Genomic DNA, 24,402 nt, shown 5'->3' on the forward strand with positions numbered 1-24,402 from the left:
ACTTGTATTTTGCAGTTTTTTGAAGAAAGGCGGTGGAAAAAAGCCTGTTTGTTTGTTGAATGATTTAGAAAAAGCTAATTATACGTAATAATAACAAATACATATTTTCGTTTATGTCTATTGGAGTATTACAAACATATCAAAGCTGGATGAAAAAAACAAAACAATTTGCTATTTAATTAATGATGATTACACACATAAGAAATGAATGAACCAATGATTCAGTTTTTCCCCATTTCATTCATGAATACGCTGGTCTCGTGGAATGAATCTCGTGGACCCACCTTTTTCGTCAGGAACTACAATCCCAGAATGCCTTGCGGCTTTGGCAGCATTTCTTGTCGACGTGGGAAGGGAGGCACTCGGACACAAACAAACGTCCATGGGTTTGATGTTGTGCTACGTTACAGCTAACTGTGACATGTCAGGTGGATTTGATTGCTAACTCCATGACATTTCAAACATGTGGCTCAAACCGGACGAGAATTTGCTGAAAAACGCGTTCAAATTATGGGTCACCGAGGAGGATAACGAGTACTTCGTACTGCAAAGGAGACGGGGCTACGGAGAAGGTGGAGGCGGGCTGACAGGTAACGTTAGCGGTTATGTTATCACCTCCGCTAGGACAGCCACTGCGGCCAAGATAAACAGGCAACCACGTTAAATACAACAAGTTATTAACCGGTTAAACTGCCATACGTTGGCATAGCTAGCGTCCTGTCTGCGTGTACTGGGCGGGCTGCTGTAAAGCTACTCGTCCACAGAACATTTCTTCATAGCAACAGGTTTATGCCAACTGTCCAAATGACACTAAACCTACTGAACAGCTGCTTCCTCATGTTGACACAGCAGCCTGCAAGAGTTAAGTTACCTCTCAGTGTACTTGTCAATACACAGTATTAGCCTATTACGTTCGCATAGAGTTATGGTCACGTGATAACAAGTCCACTACACATAGGTAGAAGAAGTACTCAGATCTTGTACTTGAGCAAAAGTAGAAATACCATAGTGTAAGAATACTCAGTTACAAGTAACTTTGGATTCAAAATGATACTCAAGTAAAACTATTAGCATCAAAATATACTTAAAGTACTCATGATGCAGATTGGCCCATTTCGAAATGTTTTGATTATAATTGTTGATGCATTCATATATTTTATTATTTTCTTTACTGCTGGTAGTCCAGATGTCACTAAAGGATGTTTTTAAAGTGTTTTTAAAGTGATTATGTTTTATATCCTTAATCCACATCTACAACGCGACTAAAGGTATAAAGGAAATGTAGTGGAGTGAAAGTACAATATTTACCTCTGAATTGTAGTGGAGTAGAAGTACAACGTAGCAGGAATCGAGATACTCGTGTGAAGTACCTCAAAATTGTACCTAAGCACAATACTTGAGTAAATGTACTTAGTTACTTTACACCACTGACTACGTCGTTCATTTCCTGCTGAGTGTACTGACCCCTGACCAGTGGATAGATTACAGGATGTACATAGGGCTTATAACTTGTATCCGTTCTTGTGCCAGATTTCAATTCACGTCCCAATACCAGCTAACAGGAAGCAGTCTGAACATAAGCATATATATCGTTTTTACCAGTCTATTTCTCAATGAATATTTAAGCAGTTACCTTTTTTTTTGCTTTGCCCAGTTCCTACCCATAAGGGACACCCTTAAATGTATAATGTCATGTCAATGTCAGGGACTGCTGCTCTCCAGGCAATAAATGTGTCAGGAGCACTATGAGGACATTGATGCTAAGTGGAGTTGTCACACTGTTTCCTAATTTAGGTTATATCACAGCTAAAAGGAATTGTAACCAAATATATTTTAGCATCGAGAGAGAGAGGGAAACGCCAGCGGCTGTTTTTATAGGCTGCAACTATTATTCTTTTCATTATTGATTATTTTGACAATAATGACCAACAGTCCAAATCATAATGTTCCTGAAATAACAAAGATTTTTTTGCCAAAAAAACGGTAGGAAATCCTGACATTGAGAAGCCAAAACAATTTAATGTCTTGCATTGTTCTTTGTCGAATAGCTATGTTAATTATATAAGTGGTTGTTGATTAATTTTTAATTGATTCATAGACATCTACTATCATTTATTCCCTTCTCCAGTTGGTATATCAGCCTTTCCGCTTTTCTTGCTATAGGCAAGGCAAGGCAAGGCACGTTTATTTATTTAGCACTTTTCAACACAAGGCAATTCAAAGTGTTCAGCCTGGATTTAAAAGTAGTAAAAGTTGCAGCGGACCTGCAGGTCTCTGGTAGTTTGTTCCAGATATTTGACAATATCCCTTACCAAATTCTCACATTCCTCCTTTTTCAGACAGATATTGCGATTCGATTTGCGATATTTGTTTTTAAGCGACCCAACGGAAGTTTATTGTAAAATGCGGCCATATCTCCGGCTAGGAAGGTCGTTTCAACGTGCTCCCGTCTCTGGCACCCCCGCAGCCCGAGCTACGAGTGAAAGAACTAAACTTACATGAAACTTCCGTTGGGTTGCTTTAAAGTCAAGCTTCAGTTTAAGATTCACCCTGTAATAGATGTAGAACATGTGATGGAGCATTACTAACCTGACTCAGATGGTTTGTTTCACCAAACCATCTAGGAAAGCTCCATTGGAAGCCATTTGGAAAAGTATTTCAAAAATACTTGGCAGGTGATTGGATCAATCTGTCTATCACCTACTATCATGGGCCACTTCTGATTGGTTAACAATGACTGGTACATGTGGAGCACAGCACTTCTGATTGGTGTGGATGACTGACACACAAGAAGAACAAAACAAAATTAAAAAAATCGCAGGCTTTGTGATTTGATAATTGCATCATTTAAAATCGTGATTTCGATTCAAAATCGATTAATCGTTCAGCCCTAATTCCTCCACCCCTAGTCTTCCCGTGAAATTATAGTTCTTTTGACACTTTTCTAACACATTTAACCCTGTTTTACTGTAACCCGAACCCATCTTTGACCTTTAAACCACTTTTAGATAATAATGTATGTATATGCTACACTGAAAAAACAACATGTATGCCTAACTGTCTGGTGTTATTATAATTAAACATACTGATCCCATACTTTTAATTCAAGTCATTGGGAAGTAACAGTCAAAATATTTCACCACCATTTTATGTTCAGTTTTCTATTTGTATTATTTATTCATTGTAAGTAGGGATGCTCCGATCGCCAATTCTGGGTCCGGAATCAGTATCGGCCGATCCGATCGAGTGGGGAATGGGGATCAGTTAATGGGGCTCATTCACTGGCGCTTCCACAAACAACAACCAACATAATTATTACATTCAAATGAAGTACATTATTCAAGTTTACATTCACTTGGGATAATAACACGGGAGAAATGAGCGGAAGCGCTCTCTTTTCCTCTCTACCCCTCTCTCTCTCCTGACAGCCTGTCAGTATCTCATGCTCACTGATCCAGTAATGAGTGACCCGACAGTGAAGAATAAACATATTTATAACTAGTTTAGCTTGTTCCAGAGGTAGATCAAATAGCTAAGTGTGTTAGGTCTAACTCTTAGTGTGTGTTTAGCTCCGCTCACCGGTCCGTCACAGCGGGTGGAGCTGCAGGATTTCTGCTTCACACACGTTGCATACCGCTATTTTACTGTCTTTTTCGGACACCTTAAAATACTGCCAGACTGGTGAAGCCATTTTGGCGAGCTTGTTTTGCCGCGCACAGAGAAAAGTGTCATGTATTTTAGCTAATGCGACCGGCTCTCCCGATCAGCATTTATAGAGAGCACCGATCGATCGGCAGAGAGTGAATATCGGCCGATATCGATCGGCGGCCGATCGATCGGAGCATCCCTAATTGTAAGCCACATAAGCTGAGGGACAACAAGGTAAACACATTTTGTACCAGTCCAAGGGAACAGTGGTTCATGCTAGTAAGTTGTTTTTGAAATTGTCCTAAAGTAACTAGCATCAGTCTCTTTTCAAGTCCTGAAAAATCAAGTGCACCCTCAGGTTCGCACTCGTGACCCCAAGTGATGACACGTTGCATCTTCAAAAAATATTGAGGTTTGATACCTCCAATTGTTGTAACAAACAGTTTCTAAACTCTTACCACAGTGTTACAGCTTAGAGGTTATTTATAAATAATTAATGATGATGAATGGTGTTCTAGCTGAAGACAATTGTCCCCTTAATGATAGTGTATGTTAAGTACTGATGACATTGTGCACTTAAAGCCCTCTCCATCACAAATGCCTTTTATATCTGAAGTATCTTGTGTTAAAGTCAATGTTCAGCTCCACTGGGATGGCGATGGGAAGAACATAAATGCTGTGAGCTGTATTTGATCCTTTGAATCCTTTTCTCCTTGGTGGCTCGCTAATAGAGCCTGTGGAGAGCTTTGACCATGTTCAGCAGGCAGGCCGTTATAATGCTGAGGCATGAGGGTGCTTTCACAGCCACGTTGTTAATTATTCATGGAGGGCATGGAAGATAGAAGTTATAAAGGTAACAGATTGAGCTCATTTTAGCACTGACGTGGACCTGAGACGTGTTGAATTTCTACACCGTCAGTAAGAGTATAAAGGCAGAGCCCTAGATCCATATAAAAGATTATTGATATGTAATTAACATTAAACCACAGCAGCATCCTTTTAAAGGGGAAACAAATCCCAAAATAAAAATGTCCTATGTTTACATTTACCCTTTCTGCTATTTTAAAATCAATATGGTTTTGGTGTGAGTTTTGGAAATGTCAGCCGTAATGATATTCTTTAATATTATGGAACTCAATTGCGCGAGTGGGGCTAAAGCAAAACAACCTAAAAGCAATACAGGTTAGAGAAAAAATATCTATTTTTGATTTAGGGGTTAACTGTCCCTTTTTAAATGTATTCTTATTTTGTGATGCTGTCAAATGTTATTGTTTCTGTTGAACAGTGATTGGTTGGTAGACAGAAAATGAAAGGTTATTATTTGTGCTCTTGTTAAATATCCTGTACAGCTTGTCTTTCAGAGTTTCTTCAGTCACATCACTGAGGCTCATGTGTGATAATGATCGTTGAACATATGAATGTCCTTCTGTACGTTACAGGCCTTCTTGTGGGAACTCTGGACACTGTGTTGGACTCCACATCCAAAGTTGCCCCCTACCGTATTCTACACCACACACCAGACTCACAAGTGTATTGGTCAATAGCATGCGGTATGTATTTTCTTTTAAACAATTTGTTAATTGCATAAAGACAGTCACTGGCACTCTTGCGAAATCTAACCCTAATGAAGCCACTATTCCCTAATCCAAGTTAACATATTTTACAATAGAAAACGAAATATTTGTCACCTAAGACTCTTTTGTCTTCAAAACAACCTCCCATGCATGATATTTAATAACAGTTTTATATTGTTTACTCTTGACTTTTGGTCAGGTGTCACCAAAGAGGAGATCACTGAGCATTGGGAATGGCTGCAGCAGAACATCATGAGGACGCTCTCTGTGTTTGACTCCAGCGAAGACATCACCAGCTTTGTACAGGGCAAGATAAGAGTAAGAACGTTTGAAGTTAATCTCTCGGAGAGCTGACTGTCATTGTTGTGCTGTAAAATACTGTTTAAGATAACATAACTCTATCACTTTAAATGATTTACACCTGTTTATTAAAGTTGTTTTCCACTTACTAAATAAATAACAACACTTTTTAGTACACGCAATTATGTTTAGGAATATAAATGGGTTGATTAAGGCAATTATAAGAAGATAGTTCCTTGTTATATTGTCGCTGCCTGCGGTAATCCTTGATGTTTAATCTGTTAGGGTCTTATCGCTGAAGAAGGGAAGGCCTCCCTGGTGCTGGAAGAAGATCCAGAGAAGTTCCGAGAAGCACTTTTTAAGTTTGAGAAGTGGTTTGAGCTGCCACCGCAGGAGAAGCTGGTCACATATTACTCATGCAGCTACTGGAGAGGCAAAGTGCCGTGCCAGGGCTGGCTCTACCTCAGCACCAACTTCCTCTGCTTCTATTCATACCTGCTGGGATCTGAGGGTGAGCCGTTTCTCCATATGAGCTGCCATTTGTCTTGCTCATTTTGATTGATGCTAGTTTCTATTGGCAACCACAGTTAGCTGTTATGGTCTGCAAGGAACATTCTTCGATCATTATTTTTTATAGAAACTGCTCGAGGTAATTACAGGTTCCATAATTATAGGAAGGAATGAGTCCTTTTTTCAACATCATTTCACAGTAATATGTTTCTTATTCATTTAAGAGTGTTGTCCTTGCAGCTGTGAGCCTGAATCACTGACTTTCATTCATTGTGATGCCCGTGCAGTGAAACTGATCATCTCCTGGGACGAGATCTGGAGGCTGGAGAAAACCACCAATGTTATCCTGACTGAGAGCATCCATGTCCAGGCCCATGGGGACAATCACTACTTCTCCATGCTGCTGCACCTCAATGAAACCTTTGTTATCATGGAACAGCTGGCCAACTACTCCATTAAGCGCCTTTTCGATAAAGAGGACTTCCAGAGGGAGCCGGCGCTCTCCGACCCCCTGACGATTACCAAGAGGTAAATGAAGTTTTGTCTGCTGCTCTGCACGGCTTTACATGATCCTGTTAGTGCCGGCTGCCAACCTGAAGAACCCGAGGAAACAGAAAGTCTGACTGCAGTCAAAAAGCATTTGTGTTTGTGTTAACCTGCCTGTAGTGGCAGGTAGGTCATGCATGACAAAACCAGGTCAACTTACTGTTGTTGTTTACTTTACCACTTTAACTGTATATTCTAGAATCAAGCTTTTTATTTATACATTTGAACCTTAATGCTTTAATTCAAAGTTATTATGAAACAGGATAATTTAAAGGGGACCTATCATGCAAAATGCACTTTTTGATGTCTTTCATACATAAATATGTGTCCCCGGTGTGTCAGGGAACTCACGCAGCGTCAGAAAATAAAACCCTCTCTCTTTTCCTCCGTACCCAAATCTCTAAAAACGGGGGTACAACGGAGCTGATCCAGATTTGCGTCCGATATGACGTAATATCGGAAATGTGGACCCCAACTTTCAGAAAGTTGCTATCAGAAACAATGCCCGACTGTTTTGGAAGTAAAAATAATTTATTTTTTCTTTAAAGCTTTATACCCAAAATCAGCACTTTTGAAACAGGAAGTGAAATAGAGGGATATGAGGCATGGCTAGAATGGGTGATCTGTTTGGTATTTTGAGCAAAACACTTCATGGACATGTTTTTTATATATTTGTATATATCTGAGACCTATGCTATTGCCTAAAAGTAGCATGATAGGTGACCTTTAGAAAATGACCTTGAATAAAGTAATCTACCTATCCAAACTTTGATATGCATGTAATAATGAGCGGTGATACGTAACTACAGTAAGTACATATACTCAAGTACTATACATAAGTACAATGTTGACAAAATTGTACTCTACTTGAGTATTTCTCATCTGTGCTACTATCTACTCTTAACCTTTTACATAGAAACTTATGATATGTAAATGATAATCTACCCAGTTGTATAAAAGGTATTTAACATTTGCTCCAAATTAAAACATATGACATGTATTCATTAGAGGAGATGAATATAATATTTTATAATAATATAACACTTAAAAGTAGTAATTCGGCATACTGAGTTATTTTACTCTCATAGTTAAAGTACATTTGGATATTATACTTTGGTTAATTTTTGTATTTTAAGACTGCAATATTTCTACTTTTACTCAAGTTAAGGATCTGTTTCCGTAATATATATATCTGTAATATCTCAAAGCACTCTTAGGCACTGAAATATCCCAAATACTCCGGTGTCTAAAGCTGCTAAAAGGATGTTCCTGAAAACTTAAAGGTGATTTTCTGCTCGTGACATTATATTCTGCTTTACTTTCCCCCCACAGAGGCCTAGAAGCTCATGCAAAGAGTGAGCAGTTCCGGACATTCTTCAGGCTTCCCAAAGAGGAAAACCTGTTAGAGGTGCACGAGAGCTTCCTCTGGGTGCCCTTCAGCCATTTTAACACACTTGGCAAGATCTGTCTGTCTGAGAACTATCTGTGTTTTGCCAGCCAAGACGGGAGCCAATGCCACACCATCATTCCAATGAGAGAGGTAAGGTATTATAACGCTGCCAATATAGCACCCTGCATACTGATTAACACTTGTGATGAAAATGGCTGTGTGCTCTGCTAACACTGCCTTCTCTCAGGTCATTAATGTTGAGAAGTCAGACCCCAGCAGCAGGGCTTTAACGGTGTGTATGCGTGGAAAGAGGGCACTGCGATTTTCTGAGGTGCGGGACTACCAGCGCCTGGCAAACTCGCTCCGAAGCAAGTGTGGGATCAGTGCCAGCCCCCAGCACTCTGCATCATCAGAGGTAACGTGTTTGTGTGTTTTTCTGGCCACTTTGCTCTTGTAAAGTAATAGAGTAGAGTATTATTTTGGTTATATAGTTTAAAACGACTTGTGACATTGAACATTTGGTAAAACTTACTATCTTGTCTGTTTTGAAAGAAAGACATACTGTACTTATCATGCAAATATAATCTGCTCATAGCAAACACATAAATTATAGTTATTAGCATTCATATATTTTCATAAGGCTTTACTACAATATAAGAATTTTTGTATCATTTATAAGGTAACATAATAACACTTAATGTAGCTCAATTACTTTTTTTAAAGATCAAATGTTATATGTATTACAATTCCCATAACTGTTACACATTATAATCTTTTATAATTCATTATGATCTCAGTTTTTATGAATTTATAACTTTATATCAAGTTACTCTTTGTTCATTGTGTGTAATAAGGAAAATAAAACATATTTTTACAACTATTTATTGTTCTTGTATAGATATCATTTTTATTTTTTAAAGCAAACAATGACAACTTAGAATAAAACATTACAAAATGCATTGATATAATGCATTTTAAAAGATCATAATGTATTACAATTATACTAATTAGCATGTGTAATATTAAAATGATGTATGAAATATATATTTGTTGACTGTATTTTGACACAGTTTAAAATTATTTTAACGGGTTATGAATATTGCTATAAAGCATAATGAATTTTAGACATGGGCTGCATAGATAGTGCTACTGAATATGTATATGTATTTATGACCAAGGTCATACGAGGCGAGTGCCAGTCGCTCATCAATCACTTCGATGACAACCCGGAGGATGTCACACTGATGGTGGGACAGAAAGACAGCAGCAAGGCTGTAAGCACTGAGGCGCTCATGATGGTTTTCCACCCCCAGGATGTTGAAAACCTCGACCCCAAAATGGTACGTTTCAGCAGCAATTTTTTGAAAACCACAAAATTCTGACTGGCTTACCTTAATGTCATTTTGATGCACCAGAGCCTTGTTATGCTCTGGGTGGGTGTGTAATCAATTCAGGGGTGGACATAAATAAAAATGTTGCATCTGTTTGGAATACAAGCAGTGTGAACAGTGTTCAGAGCCGATGCAGTAACACTGTGGTGTGTGTTGTCCTGTGTGTTTAACAGCTTAAAGAAAAGATGAAGGAACAGTCTTGGAACATCCACTTCTCTGAATACGGACGCGGCACGAGTATGTTCTTCACCAGGAAGACACGAGATCTGATCGTCCGAGGTGTTCCTGAGGCCTTGAGAGGAGAGCTGTGGATGCTTTTTTCAGGTTATTGTCCAGCACACATTACTCACGCCATGGTATGTAAACAAGGCCCGATTCAAAGACGGACCCTTCACCCTCTCACTCCCTGATGGAGGGAACTTGGACTGTAGTCACACTCACAGCTGAATGAGGCTCCCTGCTTTAAGGTGGATGGTGTAAATTAATCAGGACATTTTGTAACTTCTTGTAACCATTGTGTAGAATACATAATTATAATTAAACCTCAAGAATCCTAAGTTGCCTTTTTAAATGTTTTTAAGCTGCTTGTTTTTTTTGGTCTCTGTAAATATACAAAACGTTTCAATCAAATGAACACATTGTTTTCTAGAATAGACACAAGTATATATGTGATCCTAAGTTAGTAAAATAAAAATACAATTTGATCGGTCCATAAAGGACACAAACAGCACTGCATACAGTGGCATATGGTTCTATACGGTACGGCCCTGGTTAAGTCAGGATCAGTGCAGACTTGCTGCCAGAGGTTTTAATAACCCATCTCCAGTGCCCACTACTTTGCTTGTAACTGCACTTGATGTGGCCGATCCTCCACGCGAACGCAAAATGTCGTGGGAGTGGAAAGAGAGGGTGTAGGAGTCGGTTCTGGATCTGAGCCTCCGCGACAAGCAGTGTCAGTGATTTGTTTGGAAGCCTTGCATGAAGCTCACGCAACATAACTAATGAAGTGGGTGTGGGATCTGTGCAGCATGTGTTATTGTACTGACTGCGGCTCTGCCTCTGTAGGAGCTGTGAACGACATGGCCACTCACCCCGGGTATTACACTGATCTGGTGGAGCAGTCCCTGGGCACCAGCACTCTGGCTACAGACGAGATCGAGAGAGACCTGCACCGCTCTCTGCCAGAGCACCCCGCCTTCCAGAGCGACACAGGAATCTCTGCTCTACGCAGAGTCCTCACTGCCTATGCTTACAGGAACCCCAAGATTGGCTACTGTCAGGTACTTTATACGTTATATAATAATAAACAAATACACACACATGTATACCCTTCTGCTGGTGGCATCATAGCACCCACAAGCTACCTCAACTGTGGAATAAATGACTCTATACTACAATAACTGACACACATTGTTCATCATTTTGCTGTTAATTGTTCTTTAGTATAATAACATTGTTTTTATCTCCAAAAAAGATCTATTACTTTTATTATTTGTAGATTTCTTTCCCCCTTTGATGCATATTCATACACATACTTAACAGATTCCCCGTTAGGCAATGGGTAATTATACACATTTAAGTAACAATAACTGAGATATTATTTGAATTATAATGAATATTATTCCTTTCAATTAGTGTTTATTTGATAGGCACAAATACAATATAGATAGAAAAAGTGCATAAATTAAATAATTGAAATGATATACAAAATGAATTGGTAAAATATATGCGAAAACAAAATGTGTTTGGAAAAAAACTAACTAACAGTCCATTAGCTCACATGATCTTTCTTCATCTCTCTGTCTGTGCTATTCATTTATGAAACATTACATTATACGTTTTTTCCTGCTGTTTTCAATAATATTCCTTGCCGTTTTGAACCCCTGTGTGTCCTTTTACTTTTCATTTGTATTTCCCTGACATTGATGATTCCAGTAACTCTGAAAAGCAGAGGTGATTTTAAAAAAGGCCAAGTACCTCAAAAATAAGGTTATGGACCTCAGAAAAGGCCACGCGGGATATAAAACCATCAACATCAACACTTAAAAAAGGCAGCGACGCTCTGAAAACCCTTTTTGAATCACACACACCATTTATATTGGCCTTCCTCCTCCAGTTAACCTTATGATACAAGTGAAGTGTGCTATTTTTCCTTGTGCAGGCCATGAACATTCTCACCTCAGTTCTCCTGCTCTATGCGAAAGAAGAGGAGGCTTTCTGGCTCCTAGTGGCCGTCTGTGAGAGGATGTTGCCGGATTACTTTAATCGGCGAATTATTGGTGAGAGGGGAAGCATTCCTCGTACTGTTAGAATGATTCCAGATTTGAATGATCACTTAATGTTGTCTAATCTTTCTCCAGGTGCTCTGGTTGACCAGGCGGTGTTTGAGGACCTGATTAGAGAAAACCTCCCCCAGCTGGTGGAGCACATGACAGACCTATGCTTCTTCTCGTCTGTGTCCTTGTCCTGGTTCCTCACTCTCTTCATCAGTGTCCTGCCCATCGAGAGCGCAGTGAACGTGGTGGACTGCTTTTTCTACGACGGCATCAAAGCCATTCTGCAGCTGGGCCTGGCTGTGCTGGACTACAACATGGAGGCTCTGATCAGCTGCCATGACGACGCCGAGGCCGTCACCATCCTCAACAAGTCTGTGTGAAGGCAAACCAAGCAGGACTGATGTATTTCAAACATTGCTGCTGTGTAAATGATTGTCTCTCTTTCTTTGATGGTTTTATTACAGATTCTTCGACAGCGTGACAAACAAAGACAGCCCGCTGCCTCCGACTGTACAGCAAGCTTCAGTGGGAAGCAACGATAAAGCCTCCCACGTCAGTGTGGATATCAGTGAACTGATACGAGAGGCTTATGAGGTATTAGCACTGCAAACAATGACTGTTTTTATTTCTGATTAATACTTGAATATACCAGATAGGCAAGTAAGGAGGAGAATCCCCCCCAAAAGATGAGATGTACTACACAGAGCTACACATTTCTCTGTAATAGTCTGACTTTTAGATTATTCAGAAGATGTGTCTACTTTGTATACATTCCTTTAATTACAGATGTTAGCACCTGGATATTTATTTGCATTTTTCTGCATTTACTGCAATAAGTGGCATTCATTTAAAACCATAGACGGATACAAGTTCTACAACTATCTATCTCTGTATGAACAAATATCACAATTCATTTTATGTCAGAGTTTTGTTTTGAAACAATATTTGAGCCATGTTGGTTTTTAAAAAGCTGGAGTTGGAGAAAAATGTCCATACCACTTTCTCAAAGACCAAGTTTGTGGTTCTCAGTTCGCTGTTTATCGTCCAAATCGCAGAAATATTCTCCCTTATACGATATTAAACAAATCTCCATATTTCAGGGGCTGAAAAGAGCATTGTTGCCATTGACAAATTGATATAATAATTAATCAATTGTTGTCAAAATAGGCTAGGATCCTTTTTCTTTTAACCGACTAATCTATTTATTTACTTTTTTATTCACTGATGTCAACGTTGTGGTTGTTTTACACTTATTGTTCTTTGTTGCAGAAATATGGACATATCCGTTCAGAGGAAGTGGAGACTTCGCGGAAAAGAAACAAACTGCATGTGATCCAGACACTGGAGGACACAACCAAACAGAATGTGGTAAGCTATCCTCGAGGTTACAATAAGTTACTCCGCTTTCATTGTCACTTTGAAATAAAAAAAAAAATAAAAAATCTATTTTCAGATTCGGGTAGTAACACAAGAAGTCCGATTCGGAGCCTCACAACTTGATGAGATTTACAACCTGTTCAAAGTGAGTCAAAGTCACGATACAGTATCTTCATTGTCATGATACCAAAATGTCAACATTCATAATAAGAAAAATAGCAATGGACACGGTTTCTTTGTTTTCTGCTTTTAGAGGCAACATTTCCTGTGTTGCTACTGGAGAATACAGAGTCCCGCTCTGCTGCATCATGACCCCAGCCTGGCCTATCTGGATCAGTACCAGCTGGGCTTCCAGCAGTTCAGCGTGCTCTTCTCGCTGCTGGAGCCCTGGGCCTTCTGCAGCCCCAAGAGCACCCTCTCCCTCTGGGTGTTCCGCCTGATAGACGAGAACCAGGACGGCCTGGTGAACTTTAAAGAGTTCTGCTACGCCCTTGGTGAGTTCACTTACTCCCTGCGTTCTCCACTAATGTTAACCTCAGTATCCCCACCACTAAAATGTCTGATTGCTTCTCCCGCAGATACTTTATACGGTGCATCGTTCACAAATAAGCTGAAATTCCTCTTCAAGCTGCACCTGCCACCAGGTGAGTCATGAACAAACAATCTAAAAGCTCACAGCGAGGGATGCAACCATCTGACTTTGTCATTGCAGATACCTGTCAGCATCATTTATTTCTTTGGCACCTTTCAAACTGAGTTATAAAGTGCTTTCACATAAAAACATAACGCATATAACACACAGAGAATACAATGCATACAAATACAGCAACATAACCAGGGGTGAACATAACTGGTACGCAGGTACGCCTGCACGGCAAACATCTGAAATGCGTACCGTCACTTGTCTCACTAAGCGCATTTGCGTACCGGCGGACTTGTGAAGCATTTCCAGAAGGCGCTTCGATCACTGGACGACAGAGCCGGTCGCCGTGCGCACAGACGGGGCTGCTGTTAACGTCCGTGTGTACAACGGAATTGTGCCACAACTTCCGGTGCGTGTTCCACGCGTGTGCTCCACTAGTCCTCCACCCCACCCGTCGACTTTCAATACTTTTCAATAATTAAAGGCATAGATATGCATTTAATGAATTGAAAAAATAAATTGAACACCAGCAACTTGGTAAAAAATCGAATAGAAAATCAGAATTACAATTTAAGTGTAAACCTTTTTAATGCAGCAACAAGTTGGTCCAAATGTAAACAATAATTAAATTATTTGTATAGTACATGAACACAGACATAAATTGAAAAGATTGGGCATATTGCAGCTATTTGAGTCAGTCATCGCTACCAACAGCGGCAAATATTTTAAAAGATAAACATTTATCATGTGACATGTTGACAACTCTGACCCATGGTGGTGTCTCAGGGTTTTGTCTGCGTCTTGTAAACTACAAATATATTTGTTTGCACAGCTTCAGCTTCACCCTCTGACCCATTTCTCTTATGACATATCTAGTCTACAGAGATGATACACTCCAGCAGGTTCAAAGTTCAATTGCATCAAACGTCACAGGACTGGATCGTTATCATTCTATAGATTCTGTCTTACATGACAGCAATAACTCATGAGCAGGCGTCAGAAGCAGCCTAAAGTAAAACACAAGGTCAGATCAACATGAGGCTTTGATCTGCAGAGCTTTAGAATGTAGCAGTCGTCCATGACTCAGTATTTGTTGAGTGAGTATATTGCCTGGGGGTGGAAACTGTCCTTGAATGTGTGGCTCTTTTCTGCATGATGTTGCAGCAGCACGTGCCTGAAGGCAGCAGTAAGAATAGTCCATGTTGGGTGAAAGGGCTTTGCCATGGCAACGACATGTGTAAAGCGCTGTGAGGGCATTTTGCAAAGGGCTCGTTTCTCCACAGAGAGTCTGTTGATGAGGAGGAACTGCTCAGATTACAACTGACAGCTGAGCAGCAGAGGAGCACTGACTCACTGTCTGTGATGTGCCAGCCAGGCCGCTGAACGATAAGCAGCAAAGCATGTTGTCTATGTCTCACAGAGAGAGAGAGAGAGAGAGAGGGCACACTGCTTCAGCACCAAGGACAGATCCTCAGCACTGAACCCTCAGACACTACCAACGTCATCTGTGACATCACTGTCTGAGGAGGGTGTGAGGGCTCCAAACGATGTGTGAAATTTGGACGGCACTTTGTGACAGTGATATTTATATGCACAGTGCGGGCTAGTATTTCAATATGGAGATCAATGCTATGGACCGTTTGTTGTTGTTTGCTTCTTATGTAGAAGTAAAATGAACACATTGGATGCCACGTGGCTGCCACATGCTCAATGCTTTGTTTAGTTATGTTTTTTGTACAAACGTCCAAATTGACAAACACGTTGATGGCCACCACTTAATAATTCAAATGCTAGTTATGATTATTTAAACAAAAGTCAAATAGATCTCTGTCCAAAAGGGATGATGTTTTGCACAGACGGATGTAAAATGTACAACACCGACTACTTTTAAGTTATTCTTGTTTTACAATGAAAGAATTGGCTGTCATCACCATTGTTGATGTCCCAAAGCTATGCATTGTGGGATTTTACCTCAAGCATTGTTGTGGACTGTAATTGTACAGAGCGAGCTCAAAGGTAGAAAACACAGCGACCTAAAACACTCACACATTCCTCAGTGGGACAGTCCTGAGCCCTGAAACTGGGCCAAACGCTCCATTGATCAAGGAAATGAAATCATGGGCTATTTAGAGCTGAAAGGCGGCAGGTTTTGTAAGCCAAACACTAAATCCAGCAGCTGTATTCACTTATCAGCGCCAGTCAGAGAGCAGAGACATCATCTGTCTCAAAATGTCTGGCTGTACCTTTAACATATAGCTGTCGTACATCGGTGAAGCAAGGATATGATCAAATATGGCAAAAACGACTATTACATAACAGACATTTTGTAGGTTTCATGTATATTTAAGCAATAGCTCACGACAGGCCGTGGTATATGCTCATTATATCACAGCTAAGGGGCGTGGTTCGGCCCGACGCGAAGCGGAGGGTCGACAACCCCCTTAGCTGTGATATAATGAGCATATATCACGGCCTGAAGTGAGCTATTGCTTTTATAAAACGGTTACCAAGTGTGGCAATATGAATGAAAAATACACACTCTAATTTAAATAGTTGTTATTATTAAATAATGATGTTCAAAATAAAATAGTCCGTCCGTTACCTTCTGCACAAAACATAGTGCGAGGTGGTTGCTATGCAACAACACTAACAACAGCTAGCGAACATATTAGACAGAGAGCGTTGATCCATTATTTGGCTATTTATTTACATTAATGTGTATGTTGCCGTTTATTGTGCACCCACTGAAAAACTGTCCAGCATCAGTAGCATGGCTTACGTGGTTACTTGTATAGGCTGAGGTTGTTCTAGGCTGTTGCTTGGTGTGGCGAGAATATTGCTCCACTTTCTCCGGTCCCCGAGATTCGGCTTCCAGTAGCTCTGGAGAGAGCTTTCGCACCTGTGGCCACTAACGGTCATAATTTCTCTGCTTTGTTTCAAGACCCGCATCAGAAAGCTTTTGAATGGTGATACTTTTCCAGTTGGTCGACCTGCTCTTCACGTAGCTCTACATGTCGTCGTTTAGGTGCTTTTTGTTCTGGAGATAGGCACTCCTCAATCCACTCCTCCATAGTAAGACACCCCCCCCCCCCCCCCCCCGGAGGTCGAAGTTAATCTTAAATGTTTTTGCGGACCTTTTTGATTACAGATTTGAAAACATTGTTGCTTGCTTTAAAAGTAGCACAATTCATTATGTCAAACCTTGGAAAGTATCTAAATATCCCTGCCCTAATGCCAAAGGAACTGCACACTGAATATGTTTTTGCCGTTTGATGTCTATGTCTGGACCGCTGCGTAAAAAGGAGGGTTTCTGCCCCGTTACTTCTCCGCTGCTTTCTTGTTCCAGTCAGCCCAACTGTATACTGTTTATCTCAGACGCGGAGGGATACTGAGTTGTTGTGAAAAGTAACTTACAATTCTACCCGTCTAACCAATCAGATTGCTTGATTTTACTTGTCCGTTTTATAAATATATTTATAAAACGGACAAGTAAAATCAAGCAATCTGATTGGTTCTTAGCCGTGGTATACTGAGCGTATACCACGGGTAGAATTGTAAGTTACTTTTCACAACAAGTCAGTATCCCTCCGCGTCTGAGATAAACAGTATACAGTTGGGCTGAAAAGCAAACTGCAAGCAGTTTGCTTTTCAAACTGGAACAAGAAAGCAGCGGAGAAGTAACGGGGCAGAAACCCTCCTTTTTACGCAACGGTCCAGACATAGACATCAAATGGCAAAAACATATTCAGTGTGCAGTTCCTTTGGCATTAGGGCAGGGATATTTAGATACTTTCCAAGGTTTGACATAATGAATTGTGCTACTTTTAAAGCAAGCAACCATGTTTTCAAATCTGTAATCAAAAAGGTCCGCAAAAACATTTAAGATTAACTTCGTCCTCCGGGGGGGGGGGGGGGGGGTTTACTATGGAGGAGTGGATTGAGGAGTGCCTATCTCCAGAACAAAAAGCACCTAAACGACGACATGTAGAGCTACGTGAAGAGCAGGTAGACCAACTGGAAAAGTATCACCATTCAAAAGCTTTCTGATGCGGGTCTTGAAACAAAGCAGAGAAATTATGACCGTTAGTGGCCACAGGTGCGAAAGCTCTCTCCAGAGCTACTGGAAGCCGAATCTCGGGGACCGGAGAAAGTGGAGCAATATTCTCGCCACGCAAAGCAACAGCCTAGAACAACCTCAGCCTATACAAGTAACCACGTAAGCCATGCTACTGATGCTGGACAGTTTTTCAGTGGGTGCACAATAAACGGCAACATACACATTAATGTAAATAAATAGCCAAATAATGGATCAACGCTCTCTGTCTAATATGTTCGCTAGTTGTTGTTAGTGTTGTTGCATAGCAACCACCTCGCACTATGTTTCGTGCAGAAGGCAACAGAGGGACTATTTTATTTTGAACATCATTATTTACTAATAAAAACTATTTAAATTAGAGTGTGTATTTTTCTTTCATATTGCCACACTTGGTAACCGTTTTATACAAGCTAAGGGGGTTGTCGACCCTCCGCTTCGCGTCGGGCCGAACCACGCCCCTTAGCTGTGATATAATGAGCATATACCACGGCCTGTCGTGAGCTATTGCTTAAATATATATACAATATAAAGCCCAGGTCTTACAAGTGAGGAAAAATCTCCACAGCTAATAAGGTTCATTCTGTTTGGGTTCTTAATAGCAGCAACACTGTGTGTGTGTGTGTGTGTGTGTGTGTGTGTGTGTGTGTGTGTGTGTGTGTGTGTGTGTGTGTGTGTGTGTGTGTGTGTGTGTGTGTGTGTGTGTGTGTGTGTGTGTGTGTGTGTGGTGTGTGTGTGTGTGTGTGTGTGTGTGTGTGTGTGTGTGTGTGTGTGTGTGTGTGTGTGTGTGTGTGTGTGTGTGTGTGTGTGTGTGTGTGTGTGTGTGTGTGTGTGTGTGTGTGTGTGTGTGTGTGTGTGTGTGTGTGTGTGTGTGTGTGTGTGTGTGTGTGTGTGTGTGTGTGTGTGTGTGTGTGTGTGTGTGTGTGTGTGTGTGTGTGTGTGTGTGTGTGTGTGTGTGTGTGTGTGTGTGTGTGTGTGAGATTACAAACACACACACGACAAGTAACCAACATGACAATCTTCAGGCTGTGCAGCACAAAGCTATCGGGCAAATATAATGACACTGCTGGCCTGTGAGGATAATTGTGTAATCAAGCAATGAAAATTAACAAGCATGCATGAACACACACACAGTCTCCGTGGGGGTTGGAGCATAGGAGTATAGAACCTCTCAAATGATAGTAGAAACTGAGAAATTAAAATACTTCAGGCAGTAACCATTAAGTAAATGCATTATTTTATTTTCCAAGAAATATTCAAAACTTTATTTAGTTTCTCGAAATGAGCTGCCAGTTTATAATACAGGTGTTAAATACACTTAGCAATATTATGCTGTGTGATAGTATATAGGTAATCAAAAATACTTCTTAGTTTACTTTATTTGTTTTACCTAATTAAGCCTGCAAGTTATTTTTTACTAATATAGGCCAATGTTAATTCCTTTGCTCGATTGCACAAAACGTGGTGCGATGTCTTAGATGTTACAGGGATCGTGATTAAAGGGGCCCCATTATTCTTTATGGGGTTTCCTCTTTCTCTGTAGTGTGTTTTTGTGCATGTTAATGGTCAGCAAAGGCTGAAATCCCAAACCATTGTACGTGTTAGGCTAAGAGGCGGTACATCTCCAAACGGTTGCCCAATCACAACAGCAAACACACAGCTAACCAATCAGAGCAGACTGGGCTCTGGTTTCAGACAGAGGGTGAAAAGAGGTACTGCAGCACAGGCAGTATGAGAACAATAAGAGCTTTTTGAACATGAAAGCCTGGAGACATGTCCCAGGAGAGACACTACATACTGATATGAACCTGAACATGAGCCTCATAGGCCCTTTAATGCAAATCATATCCCTCTATTCTAATTGCATTAAAAAGGTTTCATTTCTGTTTCTCAGTTTTGATTTCTTATTGCTTACAGTATTGCATTTAATGAACCGTACTTTCAGTATAATGATTCAAAATCGTATAATGTTTTGAAAGAGAGACCCCTCGTGTCAGAAAATTGCATTTTGTGTTTTTTAAACACATTTCAATTTAGAGTTGACTTTGTAAGCTTCACAAACATATCATCGTTTTCAAGAGTCTCAGGTGGGATTGCTTTACACTGTAACTAAATGATTGGGTAACTCTTTCAACATCAACATCTTGTTTCAATACAATCTAATGTAATCTACTTTGCTCACGTGGATCCTCTGTCATCTTAGTGTCTCTTCATCTTTCCTCGACAAACACTCACTGTCGGTGTCTTCTCTCTAGCTTTCACAGGTAGTCCTTTGCACTTAAAGGATCAAAGCATCCAGCACTTAATTCCAGTGACTGAAGACTCTTCTCACTTGAGTAGACTCGCTGGTTAGCCTCTTTACTCTTTCTTCTCCTTTCAAACTCAAATTTCCCCATTTCCTCCTGATTTTCACAATTGTGTCTTGATGCATGCCCCATTTCCTTGAATGCTTCTAAAGGTTCTTTAAGCATTTCTTTATACATTGTGTTCCCATGCTGCTTCTCTTTTTCAGCATTTGATCTACCTGAAGATGGTGTGATAAGGAAAACTCCCGAACGAGGTATTGTACCTTAAATGATCACAAATACTCCATGGCTATAAAAATAACGGTCTTAGTTTTGTCTGATAGTGTAGAGTTTGTGTGTGACAACAGGTAGAGGAAAAGTGGACCTGCAGGCATACTTGAAGCAATGGCAAAATGAAATTCTTAAGAAGGAGGAAACCATCAAAGACCTACCCCGGATTAATCAGGTACTCCAAAACATGTTGTGTTGTATTGAAGTGCAACATTTTCTCAATAAAAAAAAGTCCTGACTTGTGATACGGCAAATCATCTGATGATGTTTTTTTTATATCTCAGTCTCAGTTCATCCACTTCTCCAAGACCCTGTACAACATCTTCCATGGCGATCCGGAGGAGGAGCCTCTGTACAGAGCCGTGGCCCATGTGACCAGCCTCCTGCTGAGGATGGAGGAGGTGGGCCGAAGGCTGCAGGAGCCCAGCAGCCCCCCCGCGTCCACCCAGCCTGCTGCTGCTGCTGCTGCTGCTGCTGCTGCTGCTGCTGCTGCGGAGCCTCCAACAGAAGAAGCTTCCAGCACTTTGGAGAGGTCGGACACCTGCAGCTCCACCAACAGTCAGGAGGCGGAGACCGATTGGTCCTTTTCCTTCGAGCAGGTCCTGGCTTCTCTGCTCAACGAGCCCACCATAGTGAACTTCTTCGAAAGGCCTGTCGACCTGCAAACTAAACTGGGACACGCTAGGGTTGCCCAGCTGAAGCTAAAGTGGAATAAGTGAAAGGAAACATAAAATGATTTGATACTATTGATTCTAAACCAGGCGTCACCATGAATCTTGTTTCTCCACTTTGGATAGGGCGATGCAAACAGCAATTACTCTTAAAGTGGTTTTATAAATGAAGAGAAGACCACAGATTTTAAAATCTGCTGTTCAACGTGTGTGTGGCTTGAATATGGCTAATCTGCAATCTGCGTAAACCACTGGTGTTACAGTCCACTGTAACCCACTCAGTGCAGTCCACTGACCCCCACTCAGTGCAGTCCACTGACCCCCACTCTCAGTGCAGTCCACTGACCCCCACTCTCAGTGCAGTCCACTGACCCCCACTCTCAGTGCAGTCCACTGACCACCACTCAGAGAAGTTCCATGTCAGGCCTTGCTGCAGACTAGTCTTGTAGACTGAGGTTCCTCCAATCTGATTATGCCTTTCTAACCTCCGTGATGAAATCCGTTCCCTTATGTAGCCTCAGTTTCTTCGGATTTCATGGAAGTTTAGTCTGACATATTTTCCAACCCTATATGCCATGGATCACATACTTTATAGTTTTTTATTGTGTAAGGGACATATTTAGCAAAATGACCAGAAGAGTTCTCTCTGATGTTGTGCTGACCTTTAACTCTATAACAAAGGACTGACCGAGTCTCACTCTGGATAATATATTTTTCTTTATTAAGATAACTATTTAATGCATTAGTGAAACAAACTGTAACAGTGTCCTGTGGATTCAGTGTTCTTAGGCTACTTTAGTGTTTTTCTGTAAATGCCAACTTATTGTGAGAAACAATAGCTTTCAAGTTGAAGTGGAACCGGTCTAACAGCGAGAGAGGACAGTGATGTCCATTGAAGATATCATTTGATTTCAGAGATAATCTGAATTGAGGAGGTCAGATGCATTTAATGAAGAGAATGACATTTTAAATATTGGTATTATATATTTGCAATAATACAAAAGAGAATATGCTGTACTGCCACACTCACCTCTCTCATTCCTCCGACAGCAGCACAGTACAATATGAGCAGGACTGTGGTCTGCAAAGGGAAAGTAAATTAGAAGTGCTGCTGCAGGGAAATATTCTGCATCCTCTTCTAAAAAATGTGCTGTGCGTGCTCTTCAGTGTGCGATGGGTTGATATACTGTTTGCTTATGTCCGTCCATATGTAGGATGTTTCGCTCTCGTATAAGTGCAGCGTTTTGTACTTCAGGATCCGTTTCAATAGTCGTGTGATTATTGCTAGTGGACGTTTGTGCACATTTTCTTTGATCAAATCTCAGGGTGTAATTTGTGTAAAATAAAAAGGACAAAAGGGATATTTTTTCGACCTGGGATAAATAAAGTATACGAGTTAAACATAGCTTACAAATGTCTGTAAAATATAACGCATGTGTAGCATATTTACAGGATTGGCCACATTATGCTAATGTTCATAGACAGCAGCTCTTTCTGCTCACTACAGCCAGAGCTGACTGACAGTATTTCAGTTGTTTCCTTTTTTTCTGTGCATTCTCTGCTTTTTTGTTTGGGCTTCTGTCTCTGTGAATCATTTGCACAGTCGATTGAGATTCACACATTGAAGATATGCCTGTGTCTCAGCCAAAGGCTCTGAATTGTAAAAGGTCATGACCGCTTCAGCTGCAGCTGCTTGTCCTCTCCAGGGGCCAAATTGACAAATTCATAGAGCTTTATTTCTGCTTGTCTAGGGAAAAAGTGTTTCAGAAGCTCTTTAAGTTCAAGTGCAATTCTCTGCGTCCCATAGTTGTATAATTTTTGCAATTAGTTTGAAACGTGTTGTGGTTATTTTCTCACTTCGGACCAATCTGAAATGTATATCATGGTGTAATTATTTGGTTATTGATATAGATATTTGAAGTGAGTTGTTTACATGACTAAAGGATAAAAAGAATATCAAAATACACCCTATTCATCTTAAATGTTGCCACTACTTAAATCCAAAGCTCTATTGACTGTTTCCCAGCAGTTTCATGCTGCATTTGTAACATATCTGAAATGATTATAAGATGCAAATAACAACCTCTCATCAAAGACTGCGCCTTAGTCTTTCTGGTAGGCTTCTGAGCTTTGCATTGAAGTGTATTGCTTTATCTATTTCTGTTAAATGGATCATATATTTTAATGATTAGAAATCCTACAAAAACGTAAGAGTCAATTTGTTGGTCCTAACTTTATTTTAAAATATGGAACTACGGTTTTTTCTTTTTTTTAAAATCCAAAATAGTTTGTTCTTTCCGCTTGGTAGGGGGAAAATGAAGGGAGATGACTTTGAAGGAGCAGAGAAAGTCATGGAAGATTTCATCCTCCTGGCATGCTGTCAGATTTGCCATTAAGCATCAGAGTGTACTCAGTAGGCATGGAGGACGCTCCAGCTCTATGATTAATCAAGTCCTTATTTGTGCAAGTGTGGTCTACAGCTTTTCAAATCTGTAACTTTCAAACTTTTGAAAGCTTGTCTTGCAAAATATGACAACAATATTTCTGTTTACCCGCTAAATTATGATTTATTTTTATTATGTCCATTCAAAGGTATATCAGAATAAAGATTGATTATAATATGAATAATGAGGTTGTTTTTGGTCATTATGAGTGTTACCTTTGATGAACACACAGCAACATGTCTTTACATGTGGCTTATGGCATGTTAATAGGTATGTGTTTAATTATGTCTGGTAATATCTTCCTGTTTAAGTCGTGTGTATATTAGTGCTTTAAACAGACTATCTTATAGGTATAGTTATATTGGATTTTATTGTTTAATAAATATAGTCATGGATGGATAATCATTGCCATTGAAACAGTTATTTGACAATCAGCAACTATGCTAATATTCCTACATGTGCTCAACATTTTAGGTTCACAATAGGGAGTGGCGTAAAGTAACTAAGTACATATTACTCAAGTATTGTACCTAATGCTACTTTGTACTCTACTCAATTTCAGAGGTGATTATGGTGATGGAGGAGGAATTATATTTGCTTGTTACAAATACATTTACTTGTCTATACCTCCCTCTTGAAACAGGTTCCTGGTAAGAACATTTTTTGAAAGGAGTTCAGCTTTAACATCAAATAAACCTTTAACGGATTCATTTTTCAGAAGCTTCATGTGAACCCAACACCCCAAGGGTAATGTATGTCAAAGAACACAGGATGAGTTTATATGTTTTTTCATATTTATTAAACTATATAAATGTATAGGGTCTGGTTCAGTGGACTGCTGTGGAGCTTCCTTACATCTGATTTACAACAAATGTCTTTAATATTCTACTTAACAAAAACACCTGTTCACTTTTGTCCATGTATGGTCAGTATGGTTATTTCAAAGGAACATCAAAATAAAAG

At 40.2% G+C, this 24,402-nt stretch overlaps 1 protein-coding gene across 2 annotated transcripts; it reads left to right on the forward strand.

Annotated features, from left to right (window-relative positions):
- Positions 1 to 339: 339 nt before the first annotated feature.
- On the forward strand, positions 340 to 23,620 carry tbc1d8b (TBC1 domain family member 8B). Of its 2 annotated transcripts, XM_034113040.1 has the most exons (21): positions 340 to 590; positions 5,088 to 5,198; positions 5,422 to 5,540; positions 5,808 to 6,033; positions 6,320 to 6,560; positions 7,911 to 8,118; positions 8,216 to 8,383; positions 9,147 to 9,308; positions 9,533 to 9,683; positions 10,425 to 10,639; positions 11,521 to 11,638; positions 11,720 to 12,005; positions 12,100 to 12,229; positions 12,905 to 13,003; positions 13,089 to 13,157; positions 13,266 to 13,506; positions 13,591 to 13,656; positions 20,004 to 20,096; positions 20,261 to 20,308; positions 20,402 to 20,499; positions 20,609 to 23,620. In XM_034113040.1, exons 1-21 carry the CDS (start codon positions 464 to 466, stop codon positions 21,041 to 21,043), a joined length of 3,411 nt encoding a protein of 1,136 aa, XP_033968931.1. In that variant the 5' UTR covers positions 340 to 463; the 3' UTR covers positions 21,044 to 23,620. The 2 variants fall into 2 exon arrangements, with proteins under 2 accessions (XP_033968931.1, XP_033968939.1); XM_034113048.1 differs by lacking the exon at positions 20,004 to 20,096.
- Positions 23,621 to 24,402: the final 782 nt, after the last annotated feature.

Source organism: Trematomus bernacchii, unplaced genomic scaffold, assembly GCF_902827165.1.
Source record: "Trematomus bernacchii unplaced genomic scaffold, fTreBer1.1, whole genome shotgun sequence".
Lineage (NCBI taxonomy): Eukaryota > Metazoa > Chordata > Actinopteri > Perciformes > Nototheniidae > Trematomus > Trematomus bernacchii.

What these genes read in the sequence shown, in the direction of transcription:
- tbc1d8b (XM_034113040.1), top strand. Translation starts at nt 464, where the DNA reads ATGTGGCTCAAACCGGACGAGAATTTGCTGAAAAACGCGTTCAAATTA. An exon ending in CCAAGATTGGCTACTGTCAG is followed by an intron (nt 10,640 to 11,520) that starts GTACTTTATACG and finishes TTCCTTGTGCAG; the next exon opens with GCCATGAACATTCTCACCTC. An exon ending in AAGGAAAACTCCCGAACGAG is followed by an intron (nt 20,309 to 20,401) that starts GTATTGTACCTT and finishes GTGTGACAACAG; the next exon opens with GTAGAGGAAAAGTGGACCTG.